This window comes from Eleutherodactylus coqui, chromosome 1 (assembly GCF_035609145.1).
Source record: "Eleutherodactylus coqui strain aEleCoq1 chromosome 1, aEleCoq1.hap1, whole genome shotgun sequence".
In the NCBI taxonomy this organism is placed as follows: domain Eukaryota; kingdom Metazoa; phylum Chordata; class Amphibia; order Anura; family Eleutherodactylidae; genus Eleutherodactylus; species Eleutherodactylus coqui.
Window position 1 is genome coordinate 183,726,991 of NC_089837.1, and position 20,704 is coordinate 183,747,694.

The window sequence follows — 20,704 nt, forward strand, 5'->3', positions numbered from 1 at the left end:
AGAGCACAATGATAAGTATGCAACTCTAAGCTGTTGGGAGCGTCACGAAGAAAAGGAAGTGTTAAAGTGTAAGAAAGGAAGGTTGCAACTTTTCTTGGCATGCTAGTATCTTACAGCAAAATGTCAAATGTATTGCTACAGTAATGAGTAAATGCGGTCTCACCTGCAGCCCAAATTCATTTCCGGTGCTTAGCCATTGTGGAGAATGGCTACAGTGAAGAAATGACACTTTAAGGGTACTGAAGGGGAAGTGAATACTGTATGATCAGTTTATTGTTGATGAACTCTTTGAACAAAAAGTGGTCGTTCAAGCAGTTTTCCATTTAAAATAGCTGAAAATGTGACTTTTTAATTTATAATTACTTAGTAATGTATGTTTAAAAATTAACTCACCAAGTCTTTATCCTCATGTATCACATCTGGAGTTTCTTGTATATTTTCCTCTTTAGCCATGATAGATGTTGCGCGATCAAAGATCGCAGTGTTGCCCTGTAATCTGGCAATCGCATAGAGGTCGTTATGGTCAAAGTCACCATAAAGCCCATGTTAGAAGTTTTGATCAGTAAGACTACACATGCCGAATCTCCCACCGATCACTACAATGAATGGACAGAAGAGCTCATTTGAGCGCTGTCTAGGTTCTTCTGTCATCGGAGAACAGTGTATAAACTTCATAGATTTATACCACTCTGAGCAAATCTGGAAACAGCCAAATAGTCACAGATCTGAGCACTTTTGCCCATTCATTTTAACAATAGATGGAAGTCTCAGTAGACCAAACCCTCACCAATCAAAATTTCTGATGTGTCACTCTGAGATATCAGAAATTGTTATAAAGTCTTGTTACACTTTAATCATATTTTTTATTCAAAGTTAATCCAGTTTGTAGATTTTAGAAGGCAATTCTATAAATGTGTTCTGTATGTATCTTCCATTGTGAAATGTTCTTTACAATTCCTTACCATGTATCCATTAGTTCTACTAACTTTATGTCATTATTTTCCTGATGCCTCTCTTTTTTGCATGCTTGTATCTATATTTTTATTTATATTGCATAAAACAATGGACCAGAGTTGTAAACATTTACAGCCCTGTAGCAGAAGGCAACCAGAGTTCCGCTTTAAAGTTTCTCATAGCCGAGATGGGAAACCGCTGCTATAGTTACCGCGGTTTTCGCAGCTCTCATTCACTTTAATAAGAGCTACACAAGCAGCAGGCCAGGTTTTCCCATCTCAGCCATGAAAAGCCAAGATGAGAACATCAATTTCATCTGTTAAACTGCTGTGTAAAAATGAAAGCTGCCCTATGATGCCTAGTTTTTCTTTTATATTGCTATTACACATTAGTGTTTTTTTATTTGCTACAAAAAAATGTGCGTTTTCAAAAACACATACATTGTAACATGGATTTTTCAAATAGGTTTTTTACAAAAACACTAAGGCCCCGTTCACATGGTATATTTTTGATGTGGATTCCATCCTGAAATCCAACCTACTTTAGCATTCATTCGTATGCATTGAAATCTAGGTCAGATTTTTAAGCCCACGTTGTGGAGAAAAATAATTGACATGCCAATGTTTAATGCAATTCCCGCATCAACTACCAGGAATTGCAATCTATGTTTTGGGATTGAATGCTGCAGACTATTGCACAACCATTTTGTATATAACGTCACTGCAAAAGTATTATTCTTCAGAAAGTCTCCTTTTTTGCAGTTGTTTCTGCTCCTTTCATGGTCCGAACAACTGAATTTAGTTGCATGCAGTTACTCTTATGTGATGCTCTAAATCTAGTAACTAGGTACTAGTTTAATAAACGCTCTTTGGTTTTATCTGCCACAGAATAATGTGTATATGTCATTATGCAAATAGATTCGTGTAAGCAGAGCTGGTTCAGGGTTTAAGGAAGCCTTATGGCAAAACACCACGTGGGGCCTTACCTTTTTAGATAAACTATGTTGGAGATTAAGCATAAAAATCTGACATGCTACAATTTATAAAAAGCAAGCCAACAATAGCACAATCACACCTACAGTAAATAACAGTACCACGCAAGGCACAAATGAAAACTCTTCACAGTGTGCAAAACTACAGCTCTGCAATACTCCAAAAAAGAGCTATATAATGTCTAAATCGTAATGCGATAGAGTGCACTAAAAATAACATCATAGACAGCATGTATAGCATTAATTGTGACCACTCTTTCAAGTCAAGCATGAGAAGCTTGTAGCTAGATCCCGATGGGAATCATTCAGAGGAGGGTGAGACAGACTCTAGGGCATTTGCCCCTTTTACAGAGGAGGTTGAGACAGACTCTAGGGCAATTGCCCCTTTTACAGAAGAGTGTGAGGCAGACTCCAGGGCAATTGCCCCTTTTACAGAGGAGGGTAAGACCGGTTTCAGAGCATTTGCCCCTTTTACTTTTTCTCTGAGGCCTCAGTCAGACAGGCGTTTTTTTTGCGCGATTTGCGCATGCGCATGCGTCTGGCGATTTTGTAAAGCCATTGCTTTGCAATGGTATCGGACACATAAGTGCTTTTTATGCACTCGTCTGATAAATTATAGAACAGAAATCGCAGATCGCACCTATCTGCGATCTGCGATTCCTGTTCTCTTCTCTATATGCGCTCAATGGGGCCGGCGGCAGCAGCGCCGACCCCATTGAGAACATATAGTAGACAAATCATTCTCCTCTGCCACAGCTGAAACAGCTGTGGCAGAGAAGAATGATGTTTGCCCATTGAATTCAACGGAGCCGGCAATACAGCCGGCTCCATTGAAAGCAATGGGCTGCCGGCGATCGCACAATGAATTTTCGGGAAGGGCTTAAAAATATAAGCCCTTCCCGGAAATTCATCCAGAAATGTGTAAACCCCCCCCAAAAATATATACTCACCTGGTCCCGGCAGACGGAATTCAGCCACGGCCGGCCGGCAGTTCTCCTGAACTGCTCTGAGTAGTATTCAGCAGCCGGGGATTTAAAATCCCCGCCTGCTGAATGAGCTGCCTCTGATTGGTCACAGCCTCACCAATCAGAGGCAGCTCTCACTTACCCATTCATAAATTCATGAATGGGTGAGTGACTGCTGCCTCTGATTGGCTCAGCGCAGGGACCAATGACAGCTGAGAGCTGCCCCTGATTGGTCCCTGCGCTGAGCCAATCAAAGGCAGCACTCACTCACCCATTCATGAATGGGTAAGTGAGAGCTGCCTCTGATTGGTGAGACTGTGACCAATCAGAGGCAGCTCATTCAGCAGGCTGGGATTTTAAATCCCCGGCTGCTGAATACTACTCAGAGCAGTTCAGGAGAACTGCCGGCCGGCCGCGGCTGAATTCCGTCTGCCGGGACCAGGTGAGTATATATTTTTGGGGGGGTTTTACACATTTCTGGATGAATTTCCGGGAAGGGCTTATATTTTTAAGCCCTTCCCGAAAATTCATTGTGCGATCGCCGGCAGCCCATTGCTTTCAATGGAGGCGGCTGTATTGCCGGCTCCATTGAATTCAATGCGCTGGACAGCACTGAACTGCTCCGGCCCGTTTCTATTGAAACGCAGCTAGGAGCAGTTTTTTGGGGCGATTTTTCGGCCCCGGTCACGCGATTTGCGGATGCGCATCCGTCATGCGATCCGCAAATCACGGGAAAAAATGCCTGTGTGACTAAGGCCTATAATTTAGACCTTGCATGTCACCCTTCTTTGGACATTGTGAATAGACCCAAAGTAACATTGTATACCCACCATTTTCCTACATGCTGTCGTTATTATACCTGAACATGTACTAACTACCCTACCCCAAAGTCAAACTTTTTCCTTATCATACTCTCAATTGTTTGCATTTTGTGTGTATAAAGTTTCTTATATGCATTAGAATTCTGTTAGTTATCGTCTTATGTCTGGAAGATGTTCTTAGGTTGTGGATTTTGGAAAGAGGAGTAGAAGTCTATAGCAATCATCCTTTCAAACTCAACAGAGAAAATATGAATTTTCGAATAATCCTGTTAAAGTGTTTTCACCTCAACTCTTTCAATTTCAAGTTTCAGCTTTAGAGACCATCGGCAAACAGTTGGCTTTTCTGGGATGTTGATGTTGCTGGCTGTTTATTTTTCCTAAACGGGTCACTGCAGGGGAAAAGTAGTATCGCAGGTGTTCATTCAGATGAATCACCGTATACATAACACATGGAAAGCTCGAGTCCATCAGAGTGAAACCCTCTTTTATGACATTCATATGGCCTAACTCTTTTAAGAGAAGAATTTAAAGGAGTTATCCAGTCTTTAAAAATGTATATCCTATGCTCAGGGTAGGCTATCAATACCTAATCTTCGGAGTCCTCTGCGCGGGACTCCGCCAGTCAGCTGATTGAAGGGGTTGAATTGCTTGTGTTTGCACTATGGCCTCTTCAATGTTTACATCTGACCAAGATTCTGTCATTGCTCAGAATGCTGTATTAATTATAGCAGCCATACTGAGTACTACAGGCTTCAGTAGGACAAGCCTTTAGTTCTCAGCAGTGGCATAACTATAAAGGATGCAGGGGATGCGGTTGCACCCGGGCCCAGGAGCCTTAGGGGGCCCATAAGGCCTCTCTTCTCCATGTAGGGAGCCCAGTACTATGAATAAAGCATTATAGTTGGGGGCCCTGTTACAAGTTTTGCATCGGGGCCCGGGAGCTTCAAGTTACGCCTCTGGTTCTCAGAATGGCCACCATGAGTAACATGGCTTTCTGAGTACAAACAGGATCGTGCTCTCATGAGCGCCACAGCCCCTTTAATCAGCTGATTGGCAGAGGTCTGAAGCAACGGATCCTCCCTGATCAGATATTGATGGCCTATCCCGAGAATTTTTAAAGGCTGACTAACCCCTTTATGCCTCTAGTTCAAATTATTCTGAATCACTGTGCATTTGCTAATATACTTTAAGCCAAAGTTGGTATTAATAAAAATATATCTTTGCATTTGAATGTGTCCCCCTCTTTCCCTATTGGTCCAGATTGTAAAGACAACCTATGGGCATGGTTTCCTTTATCTGTTTCCTAAGTAACTTTTTTTTTTTTTTAAATTTACAGAAATCATCAAGTAGGAAGCCAGTCATCTGCGGTGGACTCTTCATTTAGTCGGAGAGGAAGGCAACTTCCACAGGTTCCTTTAAGAAGCAACAGTGTAGAACAAGGTAGCCCAAGTGACCAGCCACACTTGCAAACAGTGTTTTGTGCTTTTGTACGTTCAATGAGTTTTGAAGTGGTGTGGATTGGTGGATTATTAATGTACTCACTGTGTTCTTTACCATTCAGTGTAAATCTTCATATAAGGTTTCATGTCCAGTAATGGCTGCATTCTATCTCTACATTTTGGTGTTTTTTGTGATAGAACATTTGACTTTACTAACCAATGTATTGCTAGTAAGACCATGACCAAACCATGAACTTGATACAGAAGCAAAACTGGTTTAGGCAACAATGTATATTATAGTCAGTGATCCATGTGACATAGTATTTATGCAATTCATGTGCTGTTATACTGGAACATATCTTGATAGTTGCATTTTGCATTAATATGTAAGGATCTGTTCAAATTTACATCCTGGATTCTGTTTTCTGGGTGGGTGATGGCAATTCAACCGTCTCAATAATGTCAAGCGTAAGGTGTCTTTTAGTCAGGTTGTTGAGAACTATTTTCTTCCATTACTGATGTCAAGATGATAGAGCAATTGCATCTCTTCCTATACTGTTTAAATGGTCAATAACATTGCGGTCTTCAATACCTCCTTCCTGCAATGCCCCAAAATACGGTTTCTATCTATCTAGCCATTCAGCTATCCATTGTGCGTTTATCTATGTTATATGAAGAATTTCATTATAGATCCTAAAAAATCACTGTTATGCAAAGTGTCTTCGCCTTTTTTAACACCCAAAATGTCCTTGGCAGCAATGATTCAATTTGCAATATGGAGTGGTGCTCAGCTAGTTAATATATGGAGACATAGGTCAATGAAGCTTTCGGATAAGATGGCTCTGAGCTATGCTGGTAACTTACAAGAATGTATGTAACAGAAGCTGTAAAAATGTATACAAGTCAGACCATCGATGGTACTATGAAGCTACCAAAATATTTCCATGTTTGGTGTCCTTAGTCCTCATGGCTATCATACTGCATTCCATAGTGTGTATATATATATATATATATATATATATATAGAAAGAGAATTGGCATATTCTTTGAATTTATTTTTTTAGTGCAAGAATTACAGAAAATGTATGCAGAAAATGAGTATTAATAATATTTCTGGTGTGTGTATCTGTGAATATAGCTTGGCTGACTGTGTGCGTGTACCCTTATGCTATTTAATACTGGAGGAACCACAGCAGGTTTTTTTTAAATATTCCGTTCCATTGTGCTTCATGCTACATAATAAATGGTGGTCTAATATGAGATATGAAGATATTAGATATGAAACATAAAACATAGTTTGAAACCAAACTCTAAGTTTTTCTATCAGCTGCTAAATATTTTGCCTGTTTATATTGCAGATATGATACTTTAGTTAGTTAGGCTATCAACATGTGGAACTGACGGTTTATTCACTTAGTACATTGGTTGTGCTGGTAGCTCCGCAACTCGACATGGACATTTTCTGTTCATCATCATTATTATTGTTAAACCTGCATATTCAATTATTTGTTTGTTGACTAGTGTGTGACCAATCCATTGTAATGCAGTTTTTGCTAAGTAGTGCAGGACCTGTTTACTGATTCTGGGTCATGGTCCAATTAGTGTGGCCTAGTTTATCACTGTGAAGTTATATGCGGCGTGCTTAATCATAACTTTGATTTATGTTTTCCAGTTGTTTATGCATGTGAAATGTTCTACTTTGTATTGAGCATTGTATGACATTTATGCATGTTATTGATTTCATTGTAATTAAATCAGGCAGATATACTTGAATTTTGAGTTGCAAGCTTATAGGCAATACTGATGGATCAAAGCGGCTGTCTAATGACAAGTAATCCTGTCCATATGTCCGATTAGATTGTATGGTCATCATAGTGGGGGTCCCCCACTTGGAAAGATATTATAGAAGTGCAGCCTCTGCTCTGATAGCCCCTGCCCGGCCTTGGACAACATGGTCAACCATTTATTTTAAAGGCCTGAATGTAATTCTACATTTTCCCTACTAGTCTTTCCGAGATAACCTCTTTAAATTGATTCTTTAAGATTATTAGTATTTCAAAACTTAGGTGCACTTGGCATCTTTGTGATACTTAAAAAGGGCTTTGGGACTTTTAGAATATGTGGTTAATGTACAATTCATTTACTGTCAACCATGACATTTGCATAGCACTGATAGTACTGATGTGCCAGTTACACATCATTAGATGGATTCGTCAGACCTGAGGACCACCAAGGAAAAAGCACAATATTTTTAGAGATTGCTTAGTGATGCATATGTACTCAGGAGGATGCTGGCACCTTCTCACAGTGTACAGTCCTTGCTTGAGCAATTTACTTGAAACTAATTAATTAAACTGATGGCTTGTTGACTTCACAGATGTCAGTAGTTATGTGCTGCTGATCCTGAACAATCTTTTCCCCTGAGAATTGTTCAAAACGCAAAATTAATTTTCAAGTTAAATAAAGAGTACATAGTTGTTCCATTATCTCCCGCCTACATTATAGACTAATTGCTTCCAGTTCTCACATTTGGTAAACCAATGCTTATACATTAGAGAACTGCTTGAACCATTCCTCAGTGAACACCTTTTAGTAACAGGGTTAGAATAAAGGTGTGCTTTGTTTCTCCAGGAGATACCCCCACTCTTGTTTCTGGTCCGGTCTGGTATTGCAGTTCAGTCCGATTCAGTTGCAGTGGGATGAGCTGCTTTATAAGACATAACCCATGGGCAGGAATGGCACTGTATTCGTGAAAAAGAGATTTTTATTCTTACACAGCTCCTTCAATGACAGGAGCAATTTGGGGAATAAAAGACAGACTTGAAATAAATAACAAAAAGCAATAAGTAAATAAAATTCACTGCTGTTGTTCTCCTATTGCTATCAGCAGAATGGTAGAAGAAAGGGAACGAAAAAGTTTGCTCTGCAACATTTGTAAAAGTTGAAAAAGTGATATTACAAAATGCCCTAACCAGGAACCCACTCGATGAAATGCAAATGGGAGTTGTAATGATGTAGCTACAGTATAGCACCAATAAAGCCTATGACACGTGGACATATCATATCACACCATCATCACACATACTATATATATATATATGTGTGTGTGTATATATATATATATATATATATATTACAAAACACATATACAGAAAGCAGTAAAATGAGCAGCCCTTACGCCACCCCCTGGACGTACTGTCATAACACTATGGATTAGTATATAACAGCTTCAGTAACCAATTGGAACATCTCCACATATCTGATACTAATATTTATTGTAAGTTACTGCCCCCTTCTTATCAAATACCACGTGGCAAGACGTCACCACACATCTCCGGTTCATCTCGAGTGATCTAAATTCGGCATGCGTGTTCCATAAATATAATGCTCTCCTACATTGTATAGCTTAGTTAACATGTCATACATTGGCGCATTCACCAATAACATCAGACAGGGCTTAGACAACACAGTGATAGGTGCAAGTGAAGTGCTCCTCAGTGACTTGTGACACACAATCAAACATAAAACAAGATGTACTGATTGGTACAATAAAGGGATGAATATAAGATGTATCCAAAATCAGATACAATAAAATATACAAATAGGATTAAGGATATCTTTTCTAAGGCCCCTACTAACCACTTACTTCTTGTTATGACTTCCGTGACATTTCAATCTTTAACATTTTGTTGACTTAAGTTTATGCAAATAAGGAAGATGGAACAATACATCTGCAGCGCCCCCTATTGGATGGCAGCATTCCTGCAAATCAATGTCTGACCCTTTATACAGGTTTGTAGAAGAATGATTGGGAATTTGATTTGCAGGAAAGCTGACATCCAATAGGTGGCGCTGCAGAGGTATTGTTCCATATTCCTTATTTGCACATAATTCCCAGAGGAGCATGAATGGCCTTACAAGTCTCCTCACTAACCTTCTAGGTTTCTCCTCACACACCTTCTAGGTGCCCTCCTTAAAGAGAGATGATATCCCCACGACTGTTTTCTTGAGTTGCTACTCAATTAGTCAATACTACTTAGATCAGATGAAGGAAGCGCATCCCTTCTTCCTTCATGTAATGTTAGTAAGTACCGATAAAAATCCATTATATATTGCTATACATTTAGTAAAAGACTTTACTCAGTGTTTTCTAGGCTTCTTGTATTGATCACCTACCCTTTAGAATTGGTCATCAATAGTTGATCGGCTGGGTTCCACCGCTTGTGACCGCAGCCGATTAGCCATTCAGGCATCTGCTGTTAGCATCAAAGCACAACGTACGGAGCAGAAGCTGATAGTTGCTGCACTATGTAGTGGCTGGTAATTGCAGGCGCAGCTCCCATTGATTTCAATGACAGCTGCACCTGCAATTACCAGTGCTGACCACTACATATGGGTTGGAGCTATCTGCTTCCACTCTGTATACTGTGTTTTGGTGCTAACAGTCAGCACACGAACAGTTGATCGGCCAGAGTTCTGAGCAGTAGACCCCAGCCGATGAACTAGTGACGATCTATCCTAAGGAAATGTCATTAATAGAAATAGCTGAGAAAACCCATCTAAGTAAATGTACCCCTTAGGCCAACCTTATTTTCAGGCACACATTTTATCCTGCCATAATTGATGCTACTTCTGTGCACTTTGGCCCACATTTATCAAAAGTTGTGTCATTTGAGCCAATTTGTAAGTTAAAGCTACACTGCTTTATTGACACATATGGTGACATATTTATAACTACAAGCTCCCTTCCTTGATAAATCTGTCACAACAGACATCACTGCAATTAAGTAGCCACAATGAAGCCACTTTTTCTACACTAGGGTAGAGATGTAGCTTTTTTTTCTGATTTGTGAATTTTTTTGTGTGTTTTTAAAAAAGTTGCATCATAAATATGTCTTAGGGCTCAGTCACACGGGTGCATCGGCGCCCGTGTTACTGCAGGAAGCAGACGGCCCTAACTGAAGATGGACGTCTCTCTGCAGCGCCGGAGGAAAGAACATGTGACCGACTTCATTTCCAGTCATGAGTTTTTTCATCAGCGCTGCAGAGAGACGTCCGTCTTCAGGTACGGCCGTCTTCTTTCTGTAGTAACGGCTCAGTCACACGGGCGCATCGGCGCCGGTGTATGGGTGCTGATGCGCCCGTGTGACTGACCCTAAGCCTGGTCTAACAGCAAGCCACACTGACTTTTCACTGCAGTTTACTGACATGTATATCCCAAATGCTTCTAAATTCTGCTGCAGATGGTTTATAAAAATGTCCCACAGCAGATTAGATACTATTTTGGAGTAAGTTGCACCAGAAAAAAGGTGTAAATACTCTCATAACTGTGGGCTTATGGCTCGCTGCACACAACCGGGTTTAAACTGCGGAATCTGCAGTCGTCGCCCGTGTGGACAATCCCTCACATTCCGCCCTAATTCAAACCAGTAGAGCATCTGCATGTCCACTTACATGAGCGCACAGTGACTGCAATTTTCCGTTCGCTGAAAAGAAAGTCGCAGCATGCCCTATTTTTGTGTGGATTCAGCGCGAACGGCTTCCATAGAAGTCAATGGAAGCCGTCCAACCCACGGCCCTTCCACAATTGACATTGCGGAAAGGTTGCGGGTTCCTCGTAGGCGAGCAGTGCGTACCATCCGCAGTACAGAATGACAGATACGTGTGCACGCTGGCTAGGCACAGGGTCGGATTCCGCTACGGACTCCCACATGCGGAACCTGACCAGTCATGTGCAGCCAGCCTATGTATCTATGCATAAAAGCTACACACTTACATCTCATTTGTTCAGATAATTGAAAATACTGTTTTTATTTCTATTTCATACAGAGATTTTTTTTAAATATGAGATTTAAATTCTGTTATTCTCATTTATAACATACGGCGTGCAAACAGGTCTATTTGCTGAAATAGGTCGGAAATGAGAGCAGTGATGTGACTGCTGTGGGCAATGCTGATGACACATTTTTATTAGGACATTTTTCTGCGGTTGGCTCTCCTCTCTGTAAATGTCTCAATCACATAAGTAACAAAACGGGGAAATCATTCCATGCTCGTCGCAATAAGGCATCTCCTACCCATATACCCTATTAGTGCATGCAGACGTCATAAAAGAGGGGTTACAGACCCAGAATCGCCTTCTTTTAGCAACAGCTGCTAACGAAGAACAGCTCTGCCAGCACAGACATGGTTCTATATTACATGGTCCGGGCATTTATTAGTATGGTCAGCCTCAATGTCTACAACTCATCGCTGCGCCGGCTTTGTAGTCTTGAGTTAAGATTTTAGTTAACATTTTAGATTGTGTATTTGCTACATTGTTGTTCGCATCTTCTAACTGTGGCAACATACTTTCGTCAAATCAATGAATATCATGTCTTATGGAGTGGTCCGGTGTCGTGGGCAAGAATATCATTATAAAAAGTTCACTATGTGGGTGAGCAGATGCAGAATTCATTTTAGTTAGCAACGTGTCTAATTGTATTTCATGGTCTGCACCCACATATGATCTTTCCTTGTGTATACAACTTGGTGATGTAGGTGTGGAATACGCCGTTGTATGTTGTAGAGGTTAGTGAAAAGGCTAAATCTCTTGCAGTGAGACTCCTTTGAGCACTTTGTTGTTTTCTATAATCCACGCTATTATTATCATGAAAACCGTTTGTGTAATATGTTAATGTACCATCTGTATTTTATAGTTAGGTGCTATATGAGTGAGTCTTCTATAGGAGCATTGTTTTACTACGTCTCAGATAATCGGTAGTCGGGATGTACTCTATGATGACTCCAGATGCAGTAGAGAATGTTATATGAAATGTCTGAATAGCATGGTCTTTATATCTATGCATGTCTTGCCAATTTCAGCATGTTCTTAATTTCTTGATGTTTTGTAACACCTATGCTTTAATTGTGTCATTTTGCATAGCAAAATAATATAAATTGTCATAAAATGTTAGTTGTGTCCTTTGATCGAAGCAATAAATCTTACTATTCAAATCATTACAGTAATTTCAAAGATGGCACAAATGACTGCAGTTGTCAACTTGATAGCACATTATTTTATGCTGTTTGTATTATTTTATTTATGTTTGGTAATATGTTTCAAAGGAAAACTACAACAACATTCTACCTAGGGGAGGCAACACCAGCACAATACAATAAACAGGGCAAAACAAAAATCCTAAATGCTATAACAAATCCAACATCTCACAGTGTACCTCTGCATAAAAAGTTCTCACCGAAAGTTAAAGTCAGCTGGTTCCTTGCATTGTGGGTGCTCAGGAGATCGGTCACATGTCTGGGAGCTGAGAGAATTCAAACACTTGTCTGTTTAATGCGGCAGCCTGCAGAATTTTGAAAGAAACAATTTATGAAACTGTCTATACGAAAAACTGGCATTGTTGCTCATAACAACCAATCACAGCGCAGCTTTCATTTCATATTACTGATCTAAAAAAATCAAAGCTGTGCTGGGATTGGTTGTAATTGACAAAAAGACAGTTTTTCTTTTAGACAGTTTCATGAATCTGCCCAGCAGTCCCTTAATCTAAACTGTGCAGTAGAAAAAAGGGCCAGTGACAAACAACCACAGTACTGCTAAAATTGTTTCAGAGTAGTATAAGAAATGAACGTTTTGCTTGAAATGAGACCTATAGTAGATGCAATATATATGATTTTAACTGTGGGGTATTGTTAAAAGTGAAAATACACCTCAAAAATACACCTTATCCCACTTCTAACTGGTTTGCTGTAGGAAGAAGGCAGCTCCGTACATTGTGCAGTAGCCCGGTCTGGTACTGCAGGCTGAGTCCTATTGAAATGAATGAGATTCGGCCTGCAGTACTAACCCAGGCCACTGTGCAATGTACGGAGCTGTCTGCATCCTGCAGCAAAACAGCTAGAACTGAGGCAACCCATCTAAGTTCATCATCAGATCGTAGCACTGAGGTGATATTTCTAGATTGTCCATGGATATTACTTTAATCCTTGTTGTAGTTTTCCTTTATTTCAGTTTCTGTGTGTTTAATAAATTGACCATTTTACTTTGTTTTTCCTTAGAGCATATTGTATTGTGTTTTTCATTTGTCTTTTGTAGCACATATTTGTCTAATGTATGCTCTGCTGATTTCTTTCTTTTGTTTCTCATCATACTATGCATTATATCATTGAAGAACGAGAGAGTTATATCTCATCTTCAACAGGTAATTATGAATCAATACTGAATATCTTCAAGTCCGTATAATGTAGCAGAGATTTCATTTGACCAACCTGGTTTGCCCTTTTGTTTTAAAGCTGAACTATTTGCAAGTTTACCCCTTTAGGGCCCGTTCAGACGAGCGTATGCGTATGCGCTAATGCGCGCGTTTGAACGTGCGCACAAAAATGCGCGTGAATGAAGGTCCATGCTTTACATATGCGTGTTAGCAAATGTGATGTTGGCTGCATGGAGCGCATGTAGATGCGCTTCATACCTTGAGCTGTATCAGCATCCCAGCCAATATACACGGCGCCAGTATTTTAAGTATTGATAGTTGTGAGACAGACGATTTCTTTGGCGCCCCAGCGAACTTTGGATTACTAAGTTTCTTCCTTTATATAACAGGCTGCACATCGTTTATTGGTGTTTACAACCAAACACATCTGGAACACAACATGGAGTGCTTTATGCCAAGGGAAAGACACAAAAGCATTTAGCTTTAGCATAAAAAAAAAAAATTTACATTGCTGTCTATTGGGTCATTCACACGAGCGGACTCGCGTGCAGCGTGTCCCATAGGAGCCAATGTTAAGAGCAGCGCAGTACGGAGCAAACTGCCACGCATGTCCTTTATCCGTTGCTGCGCGTGTTCACACGCACTAAAAACACGCCCATGTGAACACTTCATAGGAACTCCATGGTTTTATATAGGAGCGCAATTTTGTGCGCGTGTATATGCGTGCGAAAACACGCTCGTCTGAACGGGCCCTTAAGGTGCTAGTGAGTTTTATGAGTTTGGGCTTATTCTTGTATTCCATGAGCAGACATTTTATGATGAGGATGAGCACACAATGTATCCATGTAAAGGGATTGCTCAGGATTAGAAAAACATGGAATTTTGTTTCTGCCTAAAACAGTAAGACACCTGTCCACAGGTTGTGAGTTATTTTGTAGCCAGGCAGCACTGGCCAATAAAAGCAACATGTAGTATAGTCATGTACAGTGTGTATCAGGTAGCCACAGTAGGGTGCAGTCCCCTGTGTTTCAGGCCCAGAGGGTCACTTTAAGTAAAAATGAGTGTATATTCTATGTGTACATATCAATGTCTAAAATGTCAAGACTATATAAGATGCATTATATGAGGCTATGCCAACATATAAACGATGTAAATAATCACATAGAGCAAAGGACAAATCATTAGTAATAAGTACAACATTTTGGTTAACCAGAAAAAAGTGTCATTTTTATATTTCCTTAAAGTACTCTATAATCTAAAATAAAGTTGTGAAGACTAAGTAAATAATTTACATCTGAAATAAACTTATCATTGTTCATTTCTATCACCTATTCTTGTTGAGGAGAACCATAAATGACCTATTGACAAAAGGAACAATAACTTAAAATCATAACTTACATCACAATAAGTCACTATAACCAACATAAGCTCCGTACACTCGTGCCTTAAAATGCATAAAATAGGCGGCTTCATGTTTATACATATTGGTACATAGTGGTTAATCCAATGATACTGCTAAAATTAATTGAATTAACAACCTATGACCCACATTTATCAAATATGGCATATTGTGTAGTTAAGACTCGATTAATTTATAGGCTTATGTGGTGAAAGATTCATGACTGCATGGTTCCTATTTGATAAAATTGTAACAACTTACCTAATGTCACTTAACATAACTTTTTCTATGTCTTGATGGAGTAGTGATGCAACTTTCTGTGACTTGGTTTTTTAAAGTCACATTTCACAAATGTGTCTAAATTTGGTCCGAGCAGTAACCTATTCCCACTTTTCATCCCACTTAAAAAAAAAGACGTGTGTTGCCCAAAGGCTCCAAATTCTAATGCAACTGATTAAATAAATGTCAAACAGCAGATTAGGCACTATTTTGAATAAAACGATAAAGGAACAGGCACAAATACATAAATAAATGTGGGCATTTTATAAACAGGGTGGTTTTTTTTAACAAACTCTTTCTTAGATTGCACAGGAGTAGAAAGCAGAAAGGGAAATAGTCGTAGTGAAAAAAACCTCGTTGAGCGGGATTACTTCTATTCAGTAATCATGAAAAGTAAAATCGGGAATGTAAATTAGTCCTTAACAATTATTCAGCAGAGTGCCAGCAGGGGGTCAGATGTATCCCCCCATCTAAGTGATAACCCCAACGCATGGGGTAATGTAATTAGGTTTGAGGTGTCACTATCATGTAACAATACAGAAAATGTATTCCACCAACAGTTTAAAGATGAGGATGGAAGTGCTTTCATGCCAATTCGGTAATTGGTGAGCCTACTTTAGAAACTTTGGAGTAGTATTTCCTAGTATAGTATAGTGACTAGAAGGCAGGTTTGCTGAGAGCATACGCTTTTGCCTGGGTTCACATTGCTAATCACAGCCTTTCTGTCTCAGGATTCCATCTGAATTGCCAAAAATGGCATTCAGGGGAAACCTTCCATGGAACTGTAGGCTTTCATTAGTCAAATGGAGGCCACTTTGGTTTCTGTTCCTTTCTGGCATTAATGCCAAACGAAACAATACTGTCATATGCTTCGTATATCAGCACATAACCACTCATTAGCCAGAAGCACCATAATTACTATACAGTCTATGATTATAGCTTGTCTTTGAAACACAAATACAGGACCATTCACTACAGTATTGGCTCATCTGGGCGAAAAGAAAACCTTAAAGGATTAACCAGGCTTTAACAATTAATGACCTGTTATTAGGGTATGCCATCAATATCTGATCAGTGGGGGTCTGATTCTCAGCACCCCCACTGAACAGCTGTTTGAAGGGGCCACGGCTCTATGCAAGCGCAGTGGCATCTTCAGTGTTCACATCTGCTTGCGATCTTGTTCGTAATCAAAACACTTCCTTTCTTAGCGACTGTTCTCTTCATTTCAGCCTGGTCCCTTAGATAGACCATCAATTTTAAAAGCCTGGATAAGCTCTCTAATGTAATTATTCTGCATAAACAGACTTCTCCGTGATGGAGTGAGTATATAATAGTAGGACATGCTGGAGCATTCCTTTTCCTCTAGACTGAATCATCTGCTTTCTATAGCTGCCACTAACACAGTAGCTTACTCCATTAGAAAGGCTAGCCATAACCTTTCTCCTTCTTTTAAACAAGTACCTGTATATGTAGTTTGTACTTGTTTATAGCATTGTGTTCCATGCGGGAAGGTTATTTTTGTGGAGATAATATGATAAAATGTCCGTGTCCTGCCTAGTTTCAGTATATGCTATTGTTAATCATGTCGAAAACCTCTGCATTGTATCAGAAGCTTACATATAGTAAGTCATTGGGTAATAAGATATTTGTATAGTTAGGTGTATCTGACATATTTGTATACTTTTAATATGTCTAGTAATAGCATTTCCAAACTAACAGCTTTTAGATGGAATTAATTTGGATTCTGGAGAGAAGAATTTTTAGTATGGATTTCAACCCTTTCAATGTATAGGGGTAAAATATACAGCAAAATCTGTATGTGTAACATGTGAAAGGGACAAATTTGTGATGACTACACCAGGTGAGAGTATATCCAAAATTATATTCCTTCTGGGGTGTTACTTGTATGCAGTGGTTAGTACTTACCAATAGTAGTCCAAAGAAGGTCAACCGGTAAACAAGCAACAGGGTCATGGACATCCGACTCATTGGTAAGCAAGGGGATCGTCTTGTCTGATCCCACAAAAGAGTAGAAGCTGATAAAAAAGTTAATGCCGGCTAAGATAGAAAAGAATCTTGCAGTGCATTGTAGCTTGCTATGTACAATGCTTTGTAATGGCAGACTAGCTAGTGTGGCCATTCTCACCCATGTCTACTGCTGAACGTACTTGCGATGAGCATCACAACTTGAGGCATTCCGATATAAGGTTCCAAGGGAGTTGTACAGCATTCACCCTCCAGGAATAGTCACAAAGATTGAAACAACGCAAACTTTGTACAGAACATAAGTCAACCACATTGAGAAAATCATCAGACCTTGTGGACCCTAATATGCACAGTCTATCATTCTGTGTAGCAATTAGTCTTAAGGGAAATAGTCTGTTATGTAATATAATTATAAATGCAATCAATTGATTTCTGGTCCTCGTGGTGAGACACTCTACTTATGTAGGTGGGTTGGTGCAATAACTCCCAGATTATCAGCTTAATATATATACAGCTTACTCACTTCCCTTGGACCCTGGCATCAACTGCTAGCTTACGTCATCCCCACTGTCTCAGACACATGGACCATAACCTTAGTCACAGTCCCAATGCTTTTCAGCTTCTTCTGTTGTGTCAACCCATAGATAGTCACAATGATGGTCCAACTTTTGGTCTCCAACACTAGTTATAACTGAGGACGTGATGCAGCAGCAAGTGGATAGCCCCACAATGGCTCTGCCAATCAGCATTCCTCTCATTAGGTAGCAATACTCCTGTACTCCGTTGGTAAACAGCACCTCTCTTGTTAGCGTAGGTGTTTGCTATCACATGACTCACTGTTGAAGCTGCTGATATATAAGATTAAAACTGAAAGTGAAAAAATGGGCCTCTACCTGAATTTAAAGAAGACTAAAATTATGATAACTGCAAAAAATGGCCAAATTCAAATCAAAATCGACAATGAGGTCATAGAATGCGTGTGAGACTTCATCTTCCTTGGTTTAAAAATTGACCCGGATGGAGAATCTATGCCAGAGATAAAACGTAGGATAGCATTGGGGCGAAGCGCGATGCTAAACATGGGCATGATCTGGAAAAGCAGGGATATCGGCATCATAACTAAGATAGTGCAAACCACCGTTCTCCCCATGGCCATGTATGGATGGGAAAGCTGGACTGCGAAGAAAGCTGATAGAAGAAGGATTGATGTGTTTAAGCTGTGGTGCTGGTGAAAGCTGCTGCGTATGCCCTGGACGGCGAGAGTAACAAACTCCTGAATCATATAAGACCCGATATATCACCGGAGGGCAAGATGACCGGACTCAGACTCATGGAGGACAAGATGACCAGACTCAGACTCACATATGTTGGCCATGTAATATGAGCAGAGTCACTAGAAAAATCTATAATGCTTGGACAGATCAGTGGCAAAAGACGATCTGACCGCCAAAGGACACAATGGCTGATACTGTCAGAGCTGATACTGGCATGGATATCACACACCTGAAAGAAGCAGTGCAAAACCGAAAAACATGAAGGGAGCTCATCCTTAGGCTCACTGAGGGTCGTGAACGACTAAACGGCTAACAACAACAAATGGCATGGATTTTGAAATGGATTTGCTGCAGATTTTTCGCTCCCAAAATTCTGTAGCAAATCCGCCACATGTGAACATACCCTTAAATAGTTTTACTAATATTCTTATCAGTGCTTGCGGTGTGGTTGTGCCTTTGCGCTCTGACGTAACCTACATAATTATGGCGCTTGAAGCCATAGCTCCCTGGTCTCATATTGTTTAGGGCACAACATTAAACCTCTAAGAGTTACTGTATTGCTCTTACACTGCTGGAGAGTGGGTCTCCATTATACAACAAGGGAGATGGAAGGAATACATAAGCTAAAGCAGTTGCCCAAGGAGCTACTGGTAGACTGTCTTCAGGATTGCTGCATTCAGCCATCATGTTCATTTCTGCCAGAAGCAGACAGCTCCTCCCCACTGCATTAATCCAGCAGTCCAAGATACCTTTCATTTCAATGCCATTTTGGTGCCATGCAACATACAGGTCTTACAAGATGTGCAGGTAATGTCTGGGTGCCAGATACCACAGAACACCTTCACATGTCTGGTGTACTCCATGCTTCAATGGATCAGAGCTGTTTTGGTGGCATGAATGGGACTAAGGGTGCATTCACACGAACGTATATCGGCTCGGGTTTTACGCCGAGCCGATATACGTTGTCCTCGGGTGCAGGGGGGGGGGGAGGATGGAAGAGCCAAGTGCAGGAACTGAGCTCCCGCCCCCCTCTCTGCCTCCTCTCCGCCCCTCTGCACTATTTGCAATGAGAGGAGGCGGGACGGGGGCGGGGCTAAAGTCCGGGAATTAGCCACGCCCCCGTCCCTCCTCTCCCCATTGCAAATAGTGCAGAGGGGCGGAGAGGAGGCAGAGAGGGGGCGGGAGCACAGTTCCTGGCCCTGGCTCTTCCATCCTCCCCCCCCCCCTGCACACGAGGACAACGTATATCGGCTCGGCGTAAAACCCAAGCCGATATACGTTCGTGTGAATGCACCCTTACAGAGTATTACTGTAGGCTAGTGGTCGTAATGTTATGTCTGATAAGTGTGTGTACATGTGTGTGTATATATGTTTATATACAAATGTAGCAAGCAGTAAAAAAAACAGATGCAAACTTTAAATTGTAATTTAATATATCCAAAAAAGCCAAGTTATGGAACACTTGCGGATTAAAGAGGTTGCATTAAGATTGCAAGTAACTTGCTGATCGGTGGGGGTCTCACTGCTGAGACCGACACCAATCTCGAGATCGGGGGTCCTGTGTCTCTCATCCTCTTCACTGCGAGGTTACAGTACCTCCCACAGTGAGGAGGAGACTGAATGGAGCGCCGCTTGCGCAAGCTCACCGGTGCTCAATTGACTTTCAATGGGGCTGCAGAGGTACTCAAGAGGCACTTGCTAGGGCAGTGGTGGTGAACCTATGGCACGCGTGCCAGAGACGGCACGCAGCGCCCTCCCTGCTGGCACGCGTTACCATCGGCCGCTCACCACATTAGTGAATGCCTGTAGGGGCCGTGGCTCCCCTGCCGACATTCACTTAGTGCTGCTATCTGCGCTGATCCCGGCGCACACTGTGACGTCAGTGTGCAGCCAGGATCCTCCTCCCCTGTCCCCCAACATCTCCTACTTGGTTCCGCAAGAGCAGGGGGAGGAGGCATCCAACAGCACACTGCCGTCAGTATGCACCTGGGATCAGGCAGAAGAGGAACGGCGCTCCCACGAGGAGGAGGGGTAGGTATGGAGGGCGGGGGGCGGGCATTATGACTGCTGGGAGAATCGTTGGGGGGGAGGGGAGGCATTATGACTGCTGGGAGAATCGCTGGGGGGGAGGGAAGGCATTATGGCTGTTGGGAGAAGCGCTGGGGGGGGAGAGGTATTATGACTGCTGGGAGAATCACTGGGGAGGGGGGAGGCATTATGACTGCTGGGAGAATCGCTGGTGGGGGGAGGGGAGGCATTATGACTGCTGGGAGAATCACGGGGGGGGGCATTATGACTGCTGGAAGAATTGCTGGGGGGGAGGGGAGGCATTATGACTGCTGAGAGAATCGCTGCGGAGGAGGCATTATGACTGCCAAGAGAA

The 20,704-nt window shown here is 41.3% G+C and overlaps 1 protein-coding gene across 1 annotated transcript in view; it reads left to right on the forward strand.

Moving 5' to 3' along the window:
- The window catches only part of RIMS1 (regulating synaptic membrane exocytosis 1), a 363,560-nt gene that overhangs the window by 208,923 nt on the left and 133,933 nt on the right, over window positions 1-20,704 (forward strand). The window contains exons 20-21 of the mRNA XM_066604485.1: window positions 5,068-5,171; window positions 13,342-13,371. Coding sequence (XP_066460582.1) covers window positions 5,068-5,171; window positions 13,342-13,371 — 134 coding nt within the window. The remainder of the gene's footprint in view (window positions 1-5,067; window positions 5,172-13,341; window positions 13,372-20,704) is intronic.